We start from the raw sequence: 22,806 nt of genomic DNA, 5'->3' as shown, positions 1-22,806 counted from the left end.
GAAGGGTGTCATTGTTAATTCTGGCAGTGTAAGAGGTTTACATGTCGTGATCTTCAGTGGCGGCCAAGCTCCCAGGCACCGTAGGAAGGTGAGCATCTCACTGCCTAGCACAGATTTGCCTTGATATGGCATAAAGCAGATATTAATGTCCACTGTCTAAAGTCAAGTGATACCTTTACACAGGGCCTTACTTGTGGTAACTACTACATCACCATAAGGTGCTGCTTGCAAAGCATCCTTTCTTTGCTCCTCTGTGGAGACATAAGAAAATGTATTTCACTGCTTTCTATATAGAATACTTAAATATACATGTCAATGGAGATGCCAACTGTTGAAGTTAAAACCAGTTAACATAGTTTCTGTCTTTAATGTTAGAGTTATCTCACCAAAGATTTCAGAGTAGGTAAAATAAAAAGTTGTAAACATTTTGTAAGTATATGTATGTCTTTGTATATATAAATTGGAATTTTATCTTCTTTTGTGCTTTCAGACCTAAAAAACAAGATGAATGAGTTGGAACTACGCCTGCAAGGGCAAGAAAAGGAAATGAAAGGCCAAGTGAATAAATTTCAAGAGTTACAGCTACAGCTGGAGAAAACAAAAGTGGAATTAATTGAAAAAGAGAAAGTTTTGAACAAAACCAGGGATGAACTAGTGAGAACCACAGCACAGTATGACCAGGCAGCAACCAAGGTACTTGACTTTCCATGAATGGTTGAGAAATTGCCATCTTCTATACCTAAATGTATACAGTAACTGTTTGTAAAGGTCTTGAAAGCACATGCTCCTGATGCAGATGAACTAGTAGCTGTCTGCGGTTGGGTAGGTAATGGGACCTGTCTCGCTAGTGCCTTTCCAGCTGAGTGACGTTGAGCACGTCACAGTGACCAGTAATGTCACATGGACTAGGAGGAATACTGAAGCTGTCAGACAGTTTCAGGACACAGGGTGGGATTTGGATGATCTGCCCTGGGACTTGGTAGAGGCATGCTGCCAAAGACTTTTCTTAGGGCTATTGAGGGCTTGTTCCCCTAGCTCCACCCTACCTCTCTCTGGTCTTCCTTTTTTCTCATTTGTCCTCATTCACTAAGTTCTTTATTGAGTGCTGCTGTATGTTCAGCATTATTCTAGTTCAGGGGATATGCAGAGCAGCAAAAATTATTACCCTGTGGAGGCAGTGAATAAATTCAGAAAATAGTAGTACATTCAATAGTTTTTAAGAAACTACACTACTGTGTGGTAACATGGAGAAATGAATTACCTTTCAAAACCAACCATGATGGGTTTGGTGCTTTCTGGACCCAATCTCTCGGGCCTAGTGTTTGGATTATATTGTCATTGTATTTGAAAAACCCACTTTCCTCCCAGTTCATGTGTTTTCTTGCCATTTACTCTCTGGCCTCTTCCTCAGGGCCCTTGTAGTGTCATTATTTATATTCTGGGCATATGGTTCTTTCATTTGACTATTAAAATTACAGAGAACCCTGAAAACAGGATTTTTTTTTTCCTTTGATAAATAACATTTCTGAGTTGATTGGTGAAAATTGCAGCAGTAGACCTGGGTCTCTTTGCTTTCCATGAGCAGGTTCCTTTTTCTTCCCTAATTAAAATTTTGTTTTAAGATAGTTGAAGGTTCAAATTTAGTTATATGAGGTAGTAACATATTAATGTGGCAGATTATACAGATTGGGTTTCAGATATTTGAATGAGCTGTATGTCTTTAGAAAACATCCCACATGATTATGGCATGTAACTTTTTACTTAGATGTAATTTTTTTTTTTTTTTTTTGCCAATAACTTGTTAAGGACTTGGGTGTCTTATTTTCATGAGAGATAATTATTTTTTGACATTTTCTTTTTTTCTTCCATCTTTGTATGATACTTGTTATCAGGGTAATCTCAGATTCATAAAATGAACTGGGAACTTTTCTGTTCAGTTTTCTCGAAGAAAATGCCATTGATAAGTTTATCTTAATGGATTGAGTAGAATTCCCCAGTGAAATCAACCAGGCCTAGAGATTTCTTTCATGGAAATTTTAATATTTTAAATTCAACTCCTTTAATAATTAACAATTATATATTTCCTATTGAGGGAATTACAGTGGTTGATGTTTTTATCTGAGTGGTCAAATTTCCTTATTTCTATTTTCATTCTAGCTATGTTATCTTCTTTGAAATATGTTTCGCATGGAATTAGGTCATGTTTTCTAGTCTAGTGTTTAATTGGTGAATTAGCTCATTTCATGTAGCTTTTTGCCATGACTTAAGCCTGTGATTCATTTTGCTGTTTCTGTTTTTGATTACTGTGTTTCTTACCATTCAATGGATTACATAGACATTTTAGAGGATTCATAGGCTATTGTTTTTTCATTTTGCCAGCTTTAATATGACACATTTGCCTCCCTTGTTTTTAATCCTTCCCCGTTTATAGTAGTCTTAAATGTCTTTTTAACCTACACTTAGAACTATATTGGCTGTATTACATTTTTTATGACAATTGTCAGACATTTAAAAATATCAGATATTAATGCTTTCTTGTATTTTCTTCCTTTCTAAATTCTTCCAGGGTTCCATTTTTTATCTTTACCTTTCCACTTAACGCGCTTCCTGTTCCATTGTTAGAGTATGGGTGCTGTTCACAAGGTCCTCCTTTCCTTTTATTTAAAGATGTTTTGATCCCTCTTCATTCCCGAAGGATATTTCTGGGTTGAGGTTTGTTTGCTCATTTTGTTTTGTTTTCTCCCCAGTATTGTTTATGTTTATAGACTCTCTTGAACTCTCTCATTAGTCTGCTTCCTCCTTTCCACTCATAATTTATTTCAAAGTAATGTTCAGAAGCTGTATTTGTTGCTATTCTTTTTTCTTTTTTGAAGTATTATTTACAATAATACCATTGTGCTAAGGTTTTGTAAAGATTGAGGTGATTTTTGTAAAAGGTTTGCGATAATACCTGGGTCAAGGTGAACTTATAATATTAATTGCTGTTATCACAGCTTATTTTTGAGTTTGTATTCAACTTAGCTAATTTTGAGTTGAATCTCTGTCTAGCCGGGACTTCCTGTATGATAAGAATGAATATTTGTCTTTTTTTGATGAGAACAGTTCTTTTGTTCTACCTGTCATATTTGGTGAGGTCTCTAGTCAGACTGTTGTTAAAGGTTTTGACTTGGAGGGTGCTGAGAATCTGACTCTGCCTTTCATCTTATTATGGTTCCTCCAGGTCCTTAAGGTTCAGATGTAGTTCAGTGCCTTTTGGATTCTCTTTTCTCCCCAAGTTAGTTTCAAATTACCCAACTGAAAATTCAGTTCACCTTTTTCTTCTTGTGCCTACCTAATATGACTTTGTTAAATGTTGTGCTGACATCACATTAGGATGCGTGTCATTAGCATTGCTTATTAAATCAAATGGTGCTGATATACTCTTGTGCTCTCAAGTGACTGAACGTTGTTTGGTTCTTTTTCCAGCTGTTTACAAACTACAGTTGGAGGCTGGAAGGAGTTTAAGGCTCACAGCAGCTAACCTGGAACCTAGCACCCATGCTTTACAATTGAAAAAGCTGAATGGAGTGCTCAGGGTCATAAACTACATAGTTGGAGGAACTTGAGCTCTGTGCACTTTAGAGCATTGGTCCTCAACTCATGGGTCATGACCCCTGGGTGATGAACTACCCTTTCACAAGGGTCACATCAGGTATCCTGTGTATCATATATTTATAATTCATAACAGTAGCAAAATTACAGTTATGAAGTAGCAACAAAATACTTTTATGGTTGGGGGTCATCACAACGTAAAGATCTGAGTTGAAGGTTTAAAGGGTCACAGCATTAGGAAGGTTGAGAACCACTGCTCTAGAGTATTACAGAGCATACATGACTTCTAGTGGGCAGTTACTTACACATGGATTGTGCATCATTGGAACCACAGTGGTGTTCAGAATATTTTTGAATGAGGTATAAATACCTTCAAGGGTCTGTTTTAATCTCCCGTCTATAAGGAAAGGGTTGCTGTCCCTTAGGAATGTGCTGCACTGTGAAGGAGTGCCAATAGAGGGCGCCAAGGGTTTGTTTACTTCGGTGCTTGGTTTTTGTTTTTGTTCTGTTTGATATTGTCAGCTGTCAAAATGCCAGTCTTAGGTGCTGTGATCTTAGTTGTTTTTCCACAGCCTAGAACAGTGGAGGACACAGTGGGTTCTCAATCACTATTTGTTAAATTTATATTTATTGTTGAAAATCATGTAGTAGTATTCCTTGGGAATTTAAAAACTTAAAGACAATAATTATAGGAATGGAAGGACGTTATCTTAATGTCTGAGGCAGTGGATTAATTTGATGCACTGGCTTAAGAATGTAATGCTTTCTGAGACTGAAGAAATGGATCAGTTGGTGAAGTGCTTGCTGTGGACCTGAGTGGATTCCCAGCACCCAAGTAAAGAGCTGGGCATTCATCTACATACAGAGAACACACATGTGAAGCAAGCAGTTCGTGTTGTTTGTTTAGAAAGTGTTTCACTGTGTAGCTCAGACTGACTTCAAACTGATGATTTTCCTGTTTCAGCCTTCTGAATGCTGAGCACAGGTGTGTGCTACTGTGTACAGCTCAGGCTATCTTCTTAGTTATGGTATTTCTAAAATCATTTAGTCACCATTGACCAGTTTGTTGCTGTTCATCTTTGGTTAGTTAATAATCAACATTTTATATTTCAGTAAACATTGCATACTGTTTTCTTCTGAATTCTCAGGTTTCTAATACAATACTCAATAGTGTTAAATTAGATTATGGGTGGCTGAACAGACAGCTTAAGTCAGTAAAGTGCTCACACAAGCTTGAGCACTGACGTTCAGTCTGTCCTCAACACTCATGCTTAAATTACATGCATACATAATACAGATGCAGATAGGATCTGTGAACTGACTCAGCAGGTACACATAGTTGTTGCAGAAACCTAACAATTTGAGTTCAATCCCCAGAACCCATGGTTGGAGGAGAGAACTGACTCCAAACGTTGTTCTCTGACCTGTATGCATGTGCTGCGTCCCCCCAGCATATATACACACACACAATAATTAAAAAATAGCTGGTTATGGTTGCACGTGCTAATCCTAGCACTGGGGTGTGGTGGGGGAGAGGGGACAGTGCAGAGACAAAAGGATCCCTGGTGATGGCTGTCTAGCTGAATTGGTGAACCCTTCCAGTATCATTGAGAGATTCTGTCTGAAAAACTGAGAACCATTGTGGAAGACACTGATGTTGACCTCTGGTTTCCATGTGCACCTGCAAATTTCTACCTTCATACACATGCATACAATGTGTGCATACAAAGTAACATATGTATTGAAAAAATGTCAGAGTAAAATATTAGTGAAATTTATTAAATTGAGGCACCTCACAGAATGGAGAACTCTTCCCTATTAATATAAAGCTTTTCCCCCCAATGATTTATTTATTTTTATGTACATTGCATATATGTTTGTGTGAGAACATATATGTCCTGGAACTGGAGTTACAGACAGTTGTGAGCTGCCATGTGGGTACTGGGAATTGAACCCCAGTCTTCTGGAAGAGCAGCCATCTCTGCTAAGCCATTTCTCCAGCCCCACAAAGCTTTTTCATTACTCCTTAAGTGTTGTTTTTTTTTGGGGGGGGGGGGGGTTAGTCATTTTAAGATGTAGGTGGAGTTTTCCTGTCCCCACTGCCCGGCACAGAGGCTTATAAATGCTTGGCTAATAGCTCAGATTTGTTCTAGCTAACTCTACACTTAATCCATATTTCTTACCTTTGCTTCGCATGTGACTCATGGCTTGTTAGCCTCATTTTCTGTATGTTGTGCTTGTTCGGCAGCCTGCTGTCTTCTCCCTGACTCCACTCCTCCTCCTCCCAGAGTCCTCTGTGTCTGGCTGTCCCATCTATATTTCCTGTCTGGCTACCAGCCTGCCAGCTTTTTATCAACCGATGAGACTAATACATATTCACAGTGTATAGAAGGATTATTCCACAGCATTAAGGATTTGAACTAAAGGAATGGCTTCAAGATATGCAGTGAATCTCACCACTTGAAGGACTAAAACAATTTTGTTTAAATTTAACTTTAGGAAAATACCCCAAGTTTTCAAGTAATTAATATTTTTAAAATTAGCAGATAAATATATATATGTAAGCAACAGCATATTCTTTTTATTGCTTCTGAGAGCATAATTTAAAAACAGGCTATGGTTTTCTGGGATTCTGTGAACCTCTAGAAATGTAATGGTATAATGGAAGTATTATGAAAAGAATGTTAATATTTAACATTTCTCACAAAAATTCATTATGGGCTGGGCATAGTGGTACCTGCCTTTAACCCAGCATCAGAAAGTTATAGGATGGCAGATCCTGAGTTTGAGACCACTTTGGTCAATGTTGTAAGTTTCAGGCCAGCCTGGGCTACTTACTTAGACTCTGACTCAAAACTATTTCTCTGTCTCTAATGTGCTTGCAGGATATTTTCATAGGAGCGTAAGGAGCTTGCTCTGTTTCACAGCTCATAAATCACTGTGTCAGTATCACTACTTGTTTACTTACTGACTTTCTTTGTGAAGGAGGTCAGAGGATAACTTTCAGAAGTAAGTCATCAGCCTAGCTGGACCATGAATTTCTGGACGCCCCTCATGTCTCCAAACCCATCTTGCCATGGGATTCCTGGGCTGACAGATTTAAACCATCACATTCAACTCTTATGTGGGTTCTGGGGATTGAAGTCAGACTGTCAGCCTTGTGTGGCAAGTGCTTCGACCTGCTGAGTTCTCAGGCCTCTGGCTGCCTTTTGATGTGTGCTTGGCATGCAGTGGTGGGGTGCGTTCTGAGAACACTGTCTCCCTTTCCAGGGCACACGTGAAATACTTTCAAAGTGCACTGATGCCTACTGTCCTTGTGCTAGCTAGTTCCCAGTATAAATTTCAGATTTGCTGATAGAATCGCAGTGACCTGAGGATTTCGGTAATGAATGTAAACCTGACTTTTTACATGAAATTCAAAAATCAAAACAATGGTAAACACAAAATAGACTTTAGGGACTACAGTTTTTGTTATAGTTTTTTGTTTTTTTGTAACAGTACCTTACTGTATAACCCTAGCTGGCCTGGACCTAACTATGTAGACCATACTGCCCTCGAACTCAGAGATCTGAGTGCTGAATTTCAAGGTATGGATCATCATACTGACCTGGACTAAAATTTCTTAAAACACAAAATTTGGCTTCTTTGAGTAACTTGTTTTATGGAACATTTTTATTGGTTACCAGTGTACTGCCTTGGAACAGAAGCTGAAGAGTTTGACTGAGGAGTTGAGTTGTCATCGACAGAATGCAGAGAGTGCCAGGTGTTCTCTGGAGCAGAAGATTAAGGAGAAGGAGAAGGAGCTTCAGGAGGTAAGGGGATGGGTGGGTTCATGGAGGACTGTCTCTGAGGAGGACCTGTTGACTGTAGCTGGGAAGGAAGGACTGCTCAGTGTGACTGAGGACATTATGGAGCAGGCATGCTTTGTGAGCACAACGCCACTGCATTTTCCTCCCACCTGCGGCTTTGTGCTTTCCTGTCCTTCACCTTTTGATTTTCATTATGGGCTTGAGATTTGATACTGAGTACAGAAGGAGCGTCTTTGAGCTCTTGATCCACAGTGAGAGGATTTGCTGTGTTGTCAGTTGTCTTTTAAGGTTGTGAGCTGCTTCATTACCTGAAAAGGTATTTGAGGCAGTCAGGGAACCAAAGATGGGCTGGCAGGTGTTTTGCCAGTGTGGGTTGTTCAGGTGCTTCACTCTGAGCATAAGTGATAATAGATGTTCCCCTGGTTGTCAGTCAACTAGCAGCATTTATGGCTGTTCTTTCAATGAAGACCATTGTAAGTGTATATGACTGATTAGTTAAGCCTCCATTTTCTTTTCTTTTTCTTCCCCCTTTTGAATATGAGCTCATTTAGCCCAGGCTCCTTAAACTTCTGATCCTTTTGCTTCTATTACCTGAATTCTGGGTGTGAGTATCACCATGCCCAGCTCCTATGCCCTCTTTTGTTTTATTTTTAAGCATGTGGTCTATATGTATGTGGGTACATGAGTGCAGAAGTGCATGCACATATATGGGCATGAGTGAAGAGGCTTGATGTTGATGCAGGATGTCTTCAGTTGCCGGAAGGTTTCTCCGATCCGCCCTGCCCCATGGTCCCACAGCTGCTTATAAAATAATCACTCAGAGGCTTAATATTATTTACAAACTGTATGGCCTATGGCGGGCTTCTTGCTAGCTAGCTCTTTCATCTTAAATTAACCTATTTCTATTCATTTATGTTTTGCCATGTGGCTGTGGCATTACCAGTCTGCTGGCATTTTGCTTCTCCTTTGGCGACTGCTGGTGTCTCTCCCTCCTCTTCTTTCTTCTCTCTGTCTGTCGGCTTGGATTTCCTGCCTGCCTCTACGCTGCCTTACCATAGGCCAATGCACCTTTATTTATCAACCAATCAGAGCAACACATGTTCATAGCATACAGAAAGGTATTTCACAGCAGTCCTTTATTTTTGGAGTCAGGGTTTCTCAGTTGAACCCAGAACTGGCTGATTACTACTATAGCTAAACAGCTTGCCCTGGGGATCCTCTTTCTCTGCCTCTTGAGTGCTGACATTAAAGGTGGCTGCACACTTGCCTGACTTTTCTGGGGTTCCTGGGATTCATACTTTGGTGCTCATACTTGGATGGCAAGCATTTTATCCACTGAGCCATCTTCCCAGCTCTTATGCCTAAATTTTTGGTGTGTTTCTGTGCTAAGTTGTGTTGGTTGCAGCTCAGTTAGTCTTTCCTGGCCTCCATTCTCCAAAGTGAGACGATTGAGATAGGAGATGATGTGGAAATTGACAGGTTTCCATGGGGTCAACTGGTGACTCTTGATCTTTCCCTCTGAGACCTGGATTTGATTATCAGGGCCAGTGTTCAGGGTGATTGTCTTTGGCATTCAGTAGATGGTTAGTGTGACTTCCTGTTGTCTTTCACTTGCATATAGCATTGCCTGTTAGGATGCTTGTGCCTGCTCGTGGAATCTCCTCTGTTAATGGCTCTTTGATCCGATGTTTTACTTTTTAGGAGCTGTCCCGACAGCATCGATCTTTCCAAGTTCTGGACCAAGAGTACACTCAGATGAAAACCAGACTTACCCAGGAGTTACAGCAAGCCAAGCATGCACTCAATGTCCTCCAGGTGGAACAGGAGAAGGTAGGCCCTGAACTTAGTTCTCACAGCTTCACATGCATGCTCCTTCTCTACTTCAGTTGACCTAGATTTTGTTGTAATTGATAGTTAAAAGCAGGGAAAAATGTGATTTTGATACATACTTTTTGAAAAATGTAATATTTCAGGTTAAACGTATTATCTTCTTAAAGATTTGTCATTCTTTATAGTAAAAACTTTCAAAGTCCCTTGTCTCGGCGTTTGTGCAAAACATAATTGTCGTGTGTGCTGAGCAGTGACACACCGGAGTAGAACCCGAGAGTCATCCTTCCCTTCCCCTTGCTCTCCCCAGTCTCGGAAACTCCTGTTTCTTTCTAATGTCCTTGGGATTGACTTTTTGGTATTCCTGATACGGGAAGCAGTCTAAGTCTGGGTCTCTTGTTAAATGTCCTTCGTTCTCTTTCAAAGTGGAAAACAACCTTTATGGCTCAGTTTTCTAAGGAAAGGGTGAAATGGGTTGGGTTTTCAGATCTGGATATAAGTGGAAACCTCTGATATTCTGGTCTTTATGGAGTACATAACAATGGGGCCGGGGGGGCTTTCCTAAGGAACTCCCAGGTTGCTATTTGCTCATGGCCTGGGAGGCGTGTGCCTCTACTGCACTGAGAATCCTGGTTGCTGCATCTGTCTCCAATCTCAGTCTCTCAATACTCTGTTTTCTTTAGTGTATTTAATCTCTCTCTGGAGTGTGAACATTTGAACGTTTTCTGGCTCACTTGTGTACTGTGTAGTTAGGCCCATGATCTGAAAACATAATTCCTAAATAATAAAGTAACTACTTACATAGCACCTATGGGTAGTATAGAGATGATGCACAGTACTCAGGAATCTGTGTGTATGTTATAGGCAAACCCCACAACATTCTATAGAGTGAGGGTTTTGATGTCCTTGGATCTTCTGGAGCCATTCTGCACATACCAGGGGATGATGACCCATGTTCTCCCAGTCTGTCTTTCTCTTTCTCTTTTATCTCAGCCTTTTGTTTTTGTTATTCTTTAAGAGTGGTTGATTATTTGCAGAGAACATAAATACAGAACTTCATTGTTTTTTCTTTCTTGTAGGTCACATCAGTGAAGCAGCAGTTAGAAAGGAGTTTAGAAGAATTTAGGCAAAAGTTCAACAGAACAGAACAAGCCCTTCAGGAGAGTCAGATCACAGAGAATGAGCTGAGGAGAAGCAGTGAGGTATGTGAGCAGGAGGGTAAAGGAACAAACCCCATACAGGATGAAGTATGACAATAAAAACTGTCTTTCTTTAAAAAAAAATTGTGTGTGTGCACATATGGGCATGAGTGTCACATCCTGCTCATGGAGGTCAGAGTAAAACTTGCAGGCATTTGTTCTTTCTTTCCACCTTTATGTGGGTTCTGAGGATCAAACTCAAGATAGCAGGCTTGGCAGCAAGCACCTCCGTACACTGAGTCATCTCCTGGTCCGGAAAAATGGACCCTGTCCTTTGTCAGGAGTTTATTAGTACCATGCATATTCCCTTCTTTTCAGGATGCTAATGTAAAAGTGTTTCATATATGTAGACTATGTCCTTATTTTCTCTTTTTCTTTGAAAAGCTTGCTCATGCATTTAGCATGAGGAATTAATATATAATCAAGTTTTTATTTATTTATTTATTTATTTTGAGACAGGTTTCTCTGTGTAATCCTGGTTGTCCTAGAACTCACTCTGTAGACCAGGCTGGCCTTGAATTCAGAGATCTGCCTGCTTCTGCATCCCAAGTGCTGGGATTAAAGGCATGTACCACCATTGACTGGCTATAAACAAATTTAAAATTTTTTATTGTATGGTTATATGTGTTCATGTCTGTGTACCACATGTATGCCTGGTGTTTACAGAGGCAAGAAGAGAGAAGGTGTCCGATATCCTAGAACTGGAGTTAAAGATAGTAGGGAGCCTTTATGTCCTCTGAAAGAGCAACAGACAATACTCTTCAAACCTCTGAGCCAGTGGGCCGGTGGTGGTGCACGCCTTTAATCTCAGCACTCCAGAGGCAGAGGCAGGTGGATCTCTGTGAGTTCGAGGCCAGTCTGGGCTACAGAGTGAATTCCAGGAAAGGCGCAAAGCTACACAGAGAAAGCCTGTCTTGAAAAAACAAACAAACAAACAAACAAACAAAACCTCTGAGCCATCTCTCCAGCCCCTATTTAAAAAAAAAAATCACATTTCAAAGCAGTGGTTCTTAACCTGTGGGTTGTGACCCCTTTAGGGTCAAATGACCCTTTCATCAGATACCTTGCATATCAGATATTTACATTATGACTCATAACAGTAGCAAAATTACAGTTATGAAATAATTTTATGGTTGGGGGGTCACCACAACAAGAGGATGACCTGTGTTAAAGGGTCACAACATTAGGAAGATTGAGAACCACTGATTTAAAGATTATTTTAGACCACTTGAGAGGTGGAATTATGGAACAAAGGAATTGTTCAGATTTAAAAGGAATAAATGAAATTGTCAATGTAGATTATTGTTTGTTAAGCTCTACCTTCTCCCTTTTGCTCCTTCCTTCCTTCCTTCCTTCCTTCCTTCCTTCCTTCCTTCCTTCCTTCCTTCCTTCCTTCCTTCCTTCCTTCCTTCCTTCATTTCTTTTTGAGGTGGAGTCTCACTGTGTTGCCTAGGATGGCCTAAAACCCAAGTAGCTAAGTTAGGCCTTCAATTCTTGATCCCACTGCCCCTTCCTCTCGAGTTGCTGGGATTACAGGCCTGTGCTGGCATGCCCACTTGCACTCTGGTTGTATGTCCCAGGCTAGTTTGGAGCCTGCCTTGTCTCCACAGTGCTGGGATCTGAATCCCTTTTTTTTTTTTTTTTTTTGGTTTTTCGAGACAGGGTTTCTCTGTGTAGCTTTGCGCCTTTCCTGGAACTCGCTTTGTAGACCAGGCTGGCCTTAAACTCACAGAGATCCGCCTGGCTCTGCCTCCCGAGTGCTGGGATTAAAGGCGTGCGCCACCACCGCCCGGCCTGAATCCCTTTTTGAAGGGTTAATTTAGAGTCACAGTGTTAAAAAACCCATAGAAAATTGTAGACATAAAGAAATGACCTTAGTTCAGTCTCTGGCACTGACAAAATAAATAAATAAACAGGATCATGTAATTTTATGAATGGTATTACTCTTTAGAAGTGACCATTGATCTTAGGATCCACTGTGGATTCCTGTTCTGCCAGGCAGTGGATGAGGGAGTGTCTTGGCTGTGGGGGTGTTCTGAGGATCTTATTCCTACCCATGTCAATTTGGCTTCTGAACTTCCTTGGTGGCCTGGAGATTGTTTTAAAGGCTTTAATTAAGAAGCATTTAGGAACAGCTGATAGACGGCAGTGATTTGAATAGAGCCAGAAAATGAACAGAGAACAAGATCAGTAGAGGTGTCTTCTCAGATACTACAGGAAAAATGTTTTCCCACTATCCAACTGTTTTGTCATCACTTCTTAGCCTGCTCACGATGAAAGAAATACAGTTTTGTTCATTCTCTGGGTGATAAAGCCTAAATACGTTTGCCCCCGTGGCATTTCACTACAAATGAGAACACCTGTCATAGCAAAGAGGAAGTTATTAAAGCAGCCAGCAACAAAGGGGGAGCACTGCTGGAGATGGGGTGGGGGCATTCAACACTGGCTCCCCAAGTGGAAGCCATTCAGTCAGATCCTGTGATGGGTTCATCTGCAAACATTTCCAGTGCGTGTTTATTGCAGCAAAACAAATGTTTGCCTTTTGGCCAGTGGGGACCAACCAACAGATGCTTCTGCTAACATTTCCACAGGCAGACTGGCATGAAGCTCTTCCCTCTGTGAGCTTCCCTTTTAGCCAGGAACTCTCCTGCGACTCGACTGGCTGCCTGTGGAAACATTTTGTAGAACTATCATCTGGTTCAGAGTCTAAACACCTTTTAACGTGACTTGCTGGGGCATTTTACTAGACTGGACATTGTCTTGCAGATGTTTCTGAAGACTGATTTTATCCCCATGGGGTCTGGGTTGTGGTACTATCTCTGATTTCAGGTCGTACTGCATCATGCGCCTACCATGTTCAAATGAAGTCATGTGTGGAAAGTGCTCAACACAGAGCCTACATATAAATGTATCATTCATCTTAATTTGTGTTTATGTTTGCCTGTGAGTCTTCTTTTGGGGATAACAGTAGGAATTGAAAGGGCTTTTCTGGCTCTTGTACTGTGGCTCAAAGACCAGAGAAGTGACTTGCCAATAAGAGTGCTGATGTAGCTTGGGGATTACAGTGGTGATGGCTGTAGTCAGAGCAATCCTGATGTCCACTGTTAGCCTGTCTTCCCATCTCTTGTGTTACCTTGGCATGATCCCTTTCTAGTCTGCATACAGATGCAAATAATATCCCTCCCTTTTAAGACTGTATTCATGATTAAGTCCAATATTGCATAGAAAGTATGTGGCCCCGTGCCCAGCCTGTAAGTGTCCAGTAAATCATAGAAGTCCACCTGCTTGTTGTTTTTGCTTCACAAATGTTAATAACTTTTTATGTTAGAATTATTTGTGATCACATGTCAGGCACAGAAGGGTCATGACCAGAAGATAGTGCATTTGAGAGTTTTCATATTTAAGAATCTTGCCAGTTTAATTATCTGGTGTTTTTCTGTTTCTATAAGTAAGCCCAAACAAGTTCAACATGCTTATAGGTTTGGATGCTGAAATGATGTGACAGTTGTCCTGAAATTTTCCTTGACTGTGCTTAGTAAACTAATATACTTCTTGCAATTAGAAATATCAGTGCTGGAAATGTGATTTAATGGCCCAATCAAGGGTGAAGTTAACATTTAGTATCAAAGTGATGGGGTGGGGGTAGATAAGCTGCTCGGCCCGCTTCAAGTGCCAGCCTCTGTTGCACTGGGGTTTGGTGGTAAAATGCCATCATTGACAGGCAGGATGAAGAAACACTTGCTTGGGGACCTTTCTAGGGATAGGGACCTGTACTGTATTAGGTCCTCTAAGGAGTGTAGTCTGGTGGGCAAGAATGAAAATGTAGAAGGGAGAAAGCATGTCCTCTGCATCCACCCCACACCCACATAGACAGCCTTCACCCAGCAGGGGACATATTAAGCTGTGCTCATGGATGGATTATGAAATGCCACACACTAACTGCAGTTTGTTTTGTCTGGCCCTAGGAAATGATGCTTCCCCTGCTGCTCCTAAACCAAAGCTGCTCTGGGTGGGATTGCTTGCTAAGCTCAGTGCTGGCTGTGCTTACGGAGATTGCCGTGCTTTTCCAGAGTAGTGCCCAATTTTGCAAATCATGTGAGGACACAAGAGATGCCTAGGAGAATATATCCTTGTATGCTTAACTCATTGTTGCTAATGAGCTACCCAATCAAGACTTAAGTGGCTGTAGCCTCATAGAAAACTAATTGCTGATGGATGGCAGCCTGTGCATCCATTTTCAGATGTTTATTTTCTAAATTCTGGCCTCTTAAAATTCTTGGGTTGGTCGCAGCCATAGCATTATAAGCCTGCTGGGTCTCAGGATTGGCTGAACGTTCCTTCGTTAGGAACAAATATTTACAAAGCTAATGCCAAAGTGGAGAAAGACACCCTAATCTTTTCATTGGGCTTGCTATTTTCTTAAATGTCTGCAGTTATGGACTTAGCCACAGAGGCTAACAGGTATGCAGACATGACAATAACCTTTCCCCTTTGTGATACCTACCCTTCTCCCATCCCCCCATCCCCTTGTAAACCTTCTAAAACCTTCTTTCCCGTGGAGGTGTAGTCAGTTTATCATACACTTTTCCTGAGGTTCCTTATCAAAGCCCAGACTTGATTTGATTTTTTTTTTTAGTAAGAATAATTTGTAAGTTATAAAAATAGTAAGTCAACTCATGATTCACCTCTGATGATCTTGCAACTGTTACATTTGGGGAAGAAATACTAATAACAATGCCCCATTACCCTTGTCGGAATGCTTCAAGTGTTCTGTCTTTCACATCTGTGATCTCATTAGATGGGTGATTATCCTCAGCCTGAAGAACAAACAAGTGATTATGTTTCTGTATATTTATTAATGCTAATTTTAATCAGTTACATTGTTTCACCTTCATGATTTTTCCTTACAAGCTTGACTACCGACTAGTAGGCAGGTTAACCTCTTGATCTATTACAGCTGCCCCTTAGTTCTCATTGATATCGTAATTTCATAGACAGTTTCCAAGTGTAAGCAAGACAGGATCAGAACACAGTAGACAGGAGTGCAGTACTGACAACAGGCTCTGTCTCATTTTCCTGATGAAATGGATGTATATACATGAACACAGCAGCTGCCAGCGAGTTTGCAAGTACTTTCGAGTAGCCAGATTCTCCCTCTTCTTGAATTTGGCTTTGTTTCATGGGTACCCATCTGCTGGTAGTAACCAGACTGATAATTGAAGGCAGCCTTCCAACATAGCATCGCCAGGGCCATCTGTTTTCTAACAGTGCAGTAGGGTTTGGGAGGATGGGTCTTAATTGTTTCTTTAAGATTCAAAAAATGTCTTCCTACTTCTCAGAAGGGTATTTTTGAAATGTAACTAAAAAAAAAAAAAAAAGCCTTATGGATTTCTTTCATTCCCTAAGCTGTGAGATACTTAGTTCTTAGTTTGTGGTGATATGCCAGTTCTCAGGTTAGGGTATAATATAAGTGGATGTAACTTTAAGCTATAAAAACTAGTAAAAATCTCAAGTGCCTACCCAGTGTTCCGGAGGCAGAACCAGGTAGATCTTTTGAGTGTGAGGCCAGCCTGGTCTACACAATGGGACTCTGGATCCAAAAAAACAAGGGCTGGAGAGATGGTTCAGTGAGTAAAGCTACTTAGTGTATCAAAACTCAGTTGGATCTCTGCAACCCACATGGTAGAATAAGAACTGACTACCCCAAGTTGTCCTCTGTTGTCCACATATATGCTATAGCATGTCCTGCCTCCCCAGTGCGTGTGTGTGTGTGTGTGTGTGTGTGTGTGTGTGTGTGTGTGTGTGTTTGCACACACTAATAAATAAAGATAATAATAATTTTGAAAAACTAAAGGAAACAAGTTTCAGTGTGACTGGAATGTTTTTTACTATGTGTTGTATCAGTCTTAGGTTGTTAAGGAAGAGCAGTAGTGTTTGCATTTGGTGTCTGCATTTTGCATGGTTTAGATTATGATTTCTTAACATAGTGGAATGAAACTGTACTTTTATATATCTGTGTTGCTTTGCTGCACGTATGCTGTACTTATGGTGTGGATGCATATTTAATCATGGACCCAAGGAACCTATGAGTGCCCAGGAAATTTCATCTGTAAAGACTCTCTTATGATAGTATACCTCAAGCTAGTTTTGCAGTGAGAAACAAAAATCTGATTTTGGAACATTATGATTTAAGTATCACATCATCTCTTTGCAAAGATATGTTGACTAATCTGGTTTGATAGGAATCTGCAAAACTTTTGTCTTTGATGATCTTATAAATAGGCTTTTTCTTCTGAGCTAACCTTTTAGCAACCAGAAAGTTTGAAGAAACATTTCCTGAAGGTATAAGATAATTCTTATCTTAGGTTTGGGATTTGCTTTTATGACTCAAATAAGATAGCACTTTCATTAGATACTCGAAGGGAGAGTTCATTCCTCCTGAGATACAGACAGGTCTATGAAGGACCTTTATTAAAGCAGAAGTTAAGACTCACTTGAGCATTTGTTTAGATTAAAACAAACTAAATGTGTTTTTAGGAAATGAAGAAGGAAAACAGTCTGATTAGGAGTCAATCTGAGCAAAGGACCAGAGAAGTCTGCCACCTGGAGGAAGAACTTGGTAAAGTTAAAGTATGTTTGAGCCAGAGCCAGAATTTCGCAGAAGAGATGAGAGGTGAGTTCAGTAATGGTGGTGTTCTATACATCTTTTTGACATTTACTTACTTATTTTGTATGTCTAGAGGGCAGTTTGATGAAAGAACTCTTCCTTTCACTATATGGCTCTTAAGTATCAAACTCAGGTCATTAGGCTAGGCACCAAGCACCTTCTCCCACTGAGCCATCTCAGCAGCCCAGAATTCTATTAAGTCTTCTTCCCATAAGGAGAGATTGATCATATTAGCCCATTGGAAAAGCCTCTGTCCTTTTCTATATTCACCCAAAAATGTCCCTGCAGTTGACAAAGTTTTCTTTTTACTGTCTGGTTTCCAACATGATAGTTAAACTTTTACAAATTGGAGCACATTGAGTCCCCAAATGCATAGTTTTCACTACTCTGCAACCAGAAGGGTAAACATTGGTACACAATATATATGGGCAGTGTTGTCTCACCTTAGAGTGCCACCCTTCTATCTTGTTTGTTCAGTGCATATAGGGTACTATTCACTCATTACCATTTCTCTTAGAAACGGAAAGCCCTACCTTAAATGTATGTGTTGCACCCCCTTAATGACCATTGTGTTTTGAAACTTAATTGACTAAATGACTTTATTTCCTGGGTTTATAGCCAAAGTATGTAGTACATAGCAAATGAATCCGTCATTTGTTGCATATTTATTTGTAGCATATCTTTTGCATAACATTTTCTTGAGATACTTGTATGAAGAATTTATCTCTTAACTGATGACCTGAATGTGTGTGACACTGCTATGGTTTTGTTTTGTTTTTAAATTTTTATTTTCTTTTTGTTTGTTTAGACTGGGTTAGATCACAGCCTATGCTCAACTAATCCTCCTGCCTCAGTTTCCCAAGTATCTAGAACTGAATCTCTGAGACTGCTTCCCCTTTTTTTTGTGGCAGCTGGTAGAATTATCAGTCTTCAGCTTTCCTAAGGAAAACTATAAGAATGTGTTATGACTAGGCCAATTTTTCAGGGTTGATCAAAAGTGTCATTGTTTGAGACCCTCAAATGCAAAGTAGAAAAATAATGCCTTTGGGGTGCTGTTCCACAGGTCTTCAGCTCATTGGGTAGGTTTGAAGTTAGTGGATTAAAAATAAGTATAGTTTTTCATTTAATATTACGTTATATTTCATACTATATTTTATTATTTACCAAAGAGACTTTCAGTTATTCCCTCTTTCCCCCAGGCCTTTTTGTCAGGTCACTGCTAGGTGAAAATATTGCCAAGTAGGAGGGCTGTCAGAAGGACAAAAATAAGGTGGGGTAGGAGCTTCCAGATGAATCTCAACTCCTCTCACTACACTTGCTGAGGAGGGATTGGAATGTGGGTGACATTGCTCATAAATAACACACATTTTTAAAAAAGAAATAATTCTAAATGCTCTGTAAACTTCCTTGTTCTTTATACATCATTTTTATTAGGCTGCCTAAGAGATTATCAGATATATTACTATACTAAAATGGCCATTTTTCTCTCTATCTTTATATAAACTTAGGTTATAAGGTTATTAGGTGAATTACTTTCAAGAACTCAGCATTAGTGTCAAAATTACAAGACTTGAGTGTCTCTTAATTTCATTTTCTTTTTAGTTTAGAGTTTAAAATTTTAGAAGCCATAGACTAGACATGCTAGGCAACTTCTCTCCTAGTGATTACACCCTGATACTAGAATATAACATTCTTATGAAATAGTTATTTGTTATCAACACTGATAACTTTGTGTTTCATTTGTGTGCTTTAATAGCTAAGAATACCTCTCAGGAAATCATGTTAAGAGATCTCCAGGAAAAACTAAAGCAGCAAGAAAACACGCTAACTTTAGAGAAACTGAAGCTTGCCTTAGCTGACCTGGAAGGGCAGCGAGACTGTTCTCAAGACCTGTTGAAGAAAAGGGAACATCACATTGAACAACTGAATAATAAGTTAAACAAAATCGAGAAGGAGTTTGAAGCTTTGCTGACTGCTTTGGAGTTAAAAAAGAAAGAATGTGAAGAATTGAAAGAAGAGAAAACTCAATTTTCTTGTTGGAAAAGTGAAAATGAAAAACGTATAAATCAGGTAGAATCAGAAAATGAAAGTTTGCAGAGTAAAATCAACCACTTAGAAGCCAGTCTCAGGACACAACAAATGAAAAGTCAAGACTACAATGAAAGAGTAAGAACCCTGGAGATCGAAAGAGAAAACCTTGATGTGGAGATTAGAAACCTTCGCAGTGTGATAGACAGCAAGATGGTAGAGATCGAGACACAGAAACAGGCCTACTTGGAGCTGCAGCAGAAAGCTGAGTTCTCAGATCAGAAGCATCAGAAGGAAATAGAAAATATGTGCTTGAAAAGCAGTGAGCTCACTGGGCAAGTTGAAGGTTTGGAGTCTAAGCTTCAGGTACTGTCAAATGAGGTAGTAACCAAAGACCAGCAGTACCAAAGCCTGCGTGCTGAATACGAAACCCTGAGGGATTTGCTCAAATCCAGAGGTTCTCCAATGATAAATGAGGATAAGCAGAGTTCTTCACCTTTAGAACAGCAGCCTGCAGTGAGTGATTCCTCTGCAAATCTAATGGGGGAACAAGGAAGCATGTATTCAGAAAGGAGTGGCTGCTTTATAGATGGGGACCAAACTCATCTAACTGTCTTACAAAGTAGAGTCACTTCACTTGAAAGTTCCCTGGAGTCTCAAAACCAGATGAACTCAGATCTGCAAAAGCAATGTGAAGAGCTGCTACAAATCAAAGGAGAAATAGAAGAAAACCTCATTAAAGCAGAGCAGATTCATCAAGATTTTGTGGATGAAACAAACCAACGCATTGGTAAATTGCAGGAAGACTCTGCAGTTCATCAGAATATTGTTGCTGAAACTTTAGCAACCCTTGAGAGTAAGGAAAAAGAGTTTCAACTTTTGAAAGAAAAATTCGAAGCTGAGCAAACAGAGATTCAAGAATTAAAGAAGAGTAACTGCCTTCTTGAAAACTCTCTGAAGGAGCTACAACTTTTATCTGAAACCTTGAGCTCAGAGAAGAAGGAAATGAATAACATCATCTCATTAAGCAAAAAAGACATTGAAGAGCTAACCCAAGCAAATGGGGCTCTCAAGGAAGTCAATGAGGCCTTATGGCAGGAGAAAATGAATTTACTCCAAAAACATGAGAAGATTTCGAACTGTATAGCAGAACAGGAAAGAAGCATCTCAGAGTTGTCTGATCAGTACAAACAAGAAAGACTTCTGTTACTACAACGATGTGAAGAAACAGAAACTGTGTTGGAAGATCTCAGGGCTAACTACAAAACAGCACAAGAAAACAATGCTGAGTTAGAATGCTTGCTCAGTGAATGCACTGCTCTTTGTGAGAATAGGAAAAATGAGCTGGAGCAGCTAAAGGAAGCATTTGCAAAGGAACAGCAAGAATTGGTAACAAAATTAGCTTTCAGTGAAGAGCAAAACAGGAAATTGATGCTAGAGTTGGAGATAGAGCAACAAACTGTGAGATCTGAGATTGCAGATACCGAAAATTATTCTAAGAGTGAGGCTGATGGCTTAGGGCAAGAGAAGAGCTTGACTTTAAAGGAAGAGCAAAATGAGAGGCAAGAGGAAGTTAATGACTTACCACCTGAGAATGAGCAGCTAATGCCATTAGCTCAGACTAAACATGAACGTTATCATCTTGAAGGAGAGTCAGTTGAGAACTCTGTAAAAGCAACAGAAGCTGAGATCATTACGTGTAGTTCCCAGTATGAGATGGATGTTGACACTAAAGACAGTTCTCCAGACAATTACAGGGCACAGGTGGTACGACTGGAAGCTTTGATTAGGGTTATGGAAGTAAAGCTTGACCTGAGCGAGGAAGAGAAAAAAACCCTGCATCAGGAATTACAGACAATTAGAGGAGAGCTAGGAGCTGGAAGCCCCCAGGACACTCAGTCCCCTGAAAGGACTGGCCGTGAAGACTGTGCCATGGAAGCAGAAGGAAAGTATGCGTCAGTGCTCCACGAGTTGTCAGCAAGTCAGGATGAGAATGCACACTTGCAGTGCTCTCTCCAGACGGCACTGAATGACCTGAGTGAGCTAGGGAAAATGTGCGAGGGACTGAAGGCTGAAAAGTCACAACTACAGTCTGAGCTGAAGGACTCACGAGCAGAGGGTCTCACAGCAACTAGTAAAATGGCATCAGGGGTTGAGAAGCTAGTGAATGAAGTAAAAAGACTAAACCATGAAGATGTTCTTCCTCAGAGCGAGCTAATGAAAGATGTGTCAGATGTTCTTCCTCAGAGCGAGCTAATGAAAGATGTGTCAGATGTGTTTCATGAGAAACAAAACAACACATCTATGTTCTTGCCTCCTTTGGACAGGAGCAGTTCCTGTGAGCAAATAACCTTGTCGGACAAAGAGGTTCGAGTGCACTTTGCCGAGTTACAGGAGAAATTTTCCTGTTTACAAAGTGAGCACCAAATTTTACATAATCAGCACTGTGAGGTGAGCTCTAAGATGGCAGAGCTGTGTTCCTATGTGGACACATTAAAAACTGAAAATTCTGTCTTGTCAATGAATCTGAGAAACTTGCAGGGTGACTTGGTAAAGGAGAGGAAGCCTGGAGTGGAGGATGGACATACTCTGTCACTGTCATTCTGTGGGACAGACAGCCCTAGTCTGACAAAGTTTGGAGAAACTTCTTTTTACAAAGATGTTTTAGAACGAACTGGAGACACATCTCTTCTAAGTTTAGAAGGGAATGCTTCAGCAAACCCTTGTAATGTAGATGAAGTGTCTTACAGCAGTCTAGAGGAGGAGAGTCTGACTGAGAAAGAAATCCCAGCTGCCTCTGTGAGGACTATTGAAGAACTTGAAATCCTATGTCAGGTGTACTTGCAGTCCCTCAAGAATCTAGAAGAGAAAATTGAGAGTCAAGGGATTATGAAAAATAAAGAAATTCAAGAGCTTGAGCAGTTACTAAACTCCGAAAGGAAAGAGCTTGGCTGCCTTAGGAAGCAGTATTTGTCAGAAAAGGAGCAATGGCAGCAGAAGGTGACAAGTGTGACTTTGGAGATGGAGTCCAAGTTGGCAGAAGAAAAGCAGCAGACAAAGAATCTGTCCCTAGAGCTTGAGGTAGCACGCCTTCAGTTGCAAGAGCTGGACTTAAGCTCAAGGTCTTTACTTGGCACTGACATGGAAAATGTAAGTACCTGGGTTATACATGCTCTTTCTGTGCGTGCATGCCTAGTTAAACACTTAGTAAATGCTTGTTGGATTGAAATAAATATGGAGTCAAGATTGGAATAGTCTTCAGGTTCAAGGAAATAAATGAAAAACCAGAAATTTCCCAGAGCTAACCAGGACTCAGAAAAATGAGGAAACTTTGAGGAGTTAATGCCCATCATGTTTTGATTTAAATATTCCTTTATGGGAAATGGCTGAACGTATGTTTAAAGTCTGAAGTTGGAAGTCTTTCAAATGTATACTGTCTTAGTCAGTATCCTATTGCTGTGAGCAGACTCCATGACAAAGGAAAGCATTTAGTTAGGGCTGGCTTACAGTTCAGAGGTTTAGTTCATTGTCAGCATGGCAGGAAGTATGGAAGCACACAGGCAGACATGGTGCTGCAGAGGTAGCTGAGAGTTCTGCAACCAGATTGGCAGACAGCAGGAAGAAAGTGACACTGGGCCTGGCTTGAGCATTTGAAACCCCCAAACCCACCCCCAGCGACACATTT

General features: G+C 40.3%; 1 protein-coding gene across 3 annotated transcripts in view; it reads left to right on the top strand.

The window, feature by feature from the left end:
• Positions 1-22,806, top strand: part of Cenpf (centromere protein F) — a 46,408-nt gene that overhangs the window by 8,785 nt on the left and 14,817 nt on the right. For all 3 annotated transcript variants that reach the window (XM_042258823.2, XM_076548191.1, XM_076548192.1), the window contains exons 7-12: positions 491-693; positions 7,278-7,403; positions 9,102-9,230; positions 10,307-10,429; positions 16,964-17,099; positions 18,850-22,271. In XM_042258823.2, coding sequence (XP_042114757.2) covers positions 491-693; positions 7,278-7,403; positions 9,102-9,230; positions 10,307-10,429; positions 16,964-17,099; positions 18,850-22,271 — 4,139 coding nt within the window. The remainder of the gene's footprint in view (positions 1-490; positions 694-7,277; positions 7,404-9,101; positions 9,231-10,306; positions 10,430-16,963; positions 17,100-18,849; positions 22,272-22,806) is intronic.

The sequence above is a fragment of the Peromyscus maniculatus genome, chromosome 11 (assembly GCF_049852395.1).
Source record: "Peromyscus maniculatus bairdii isolate BWxNUB_F1_BW_parent chromosome 11, HU_Pman_BW_mat_3.1, whole genome shotgun sequence".
Classification (NCBI taxonomy): Eukaryota; Metazoa; Chordata; class Mammalia; order Rodentia; family Cricetidae; genus Peromyscus; species Peromyscus maniculatus.
This window is presented reverse-complemented; position numbering and strand designations above follow the sequence as displayed.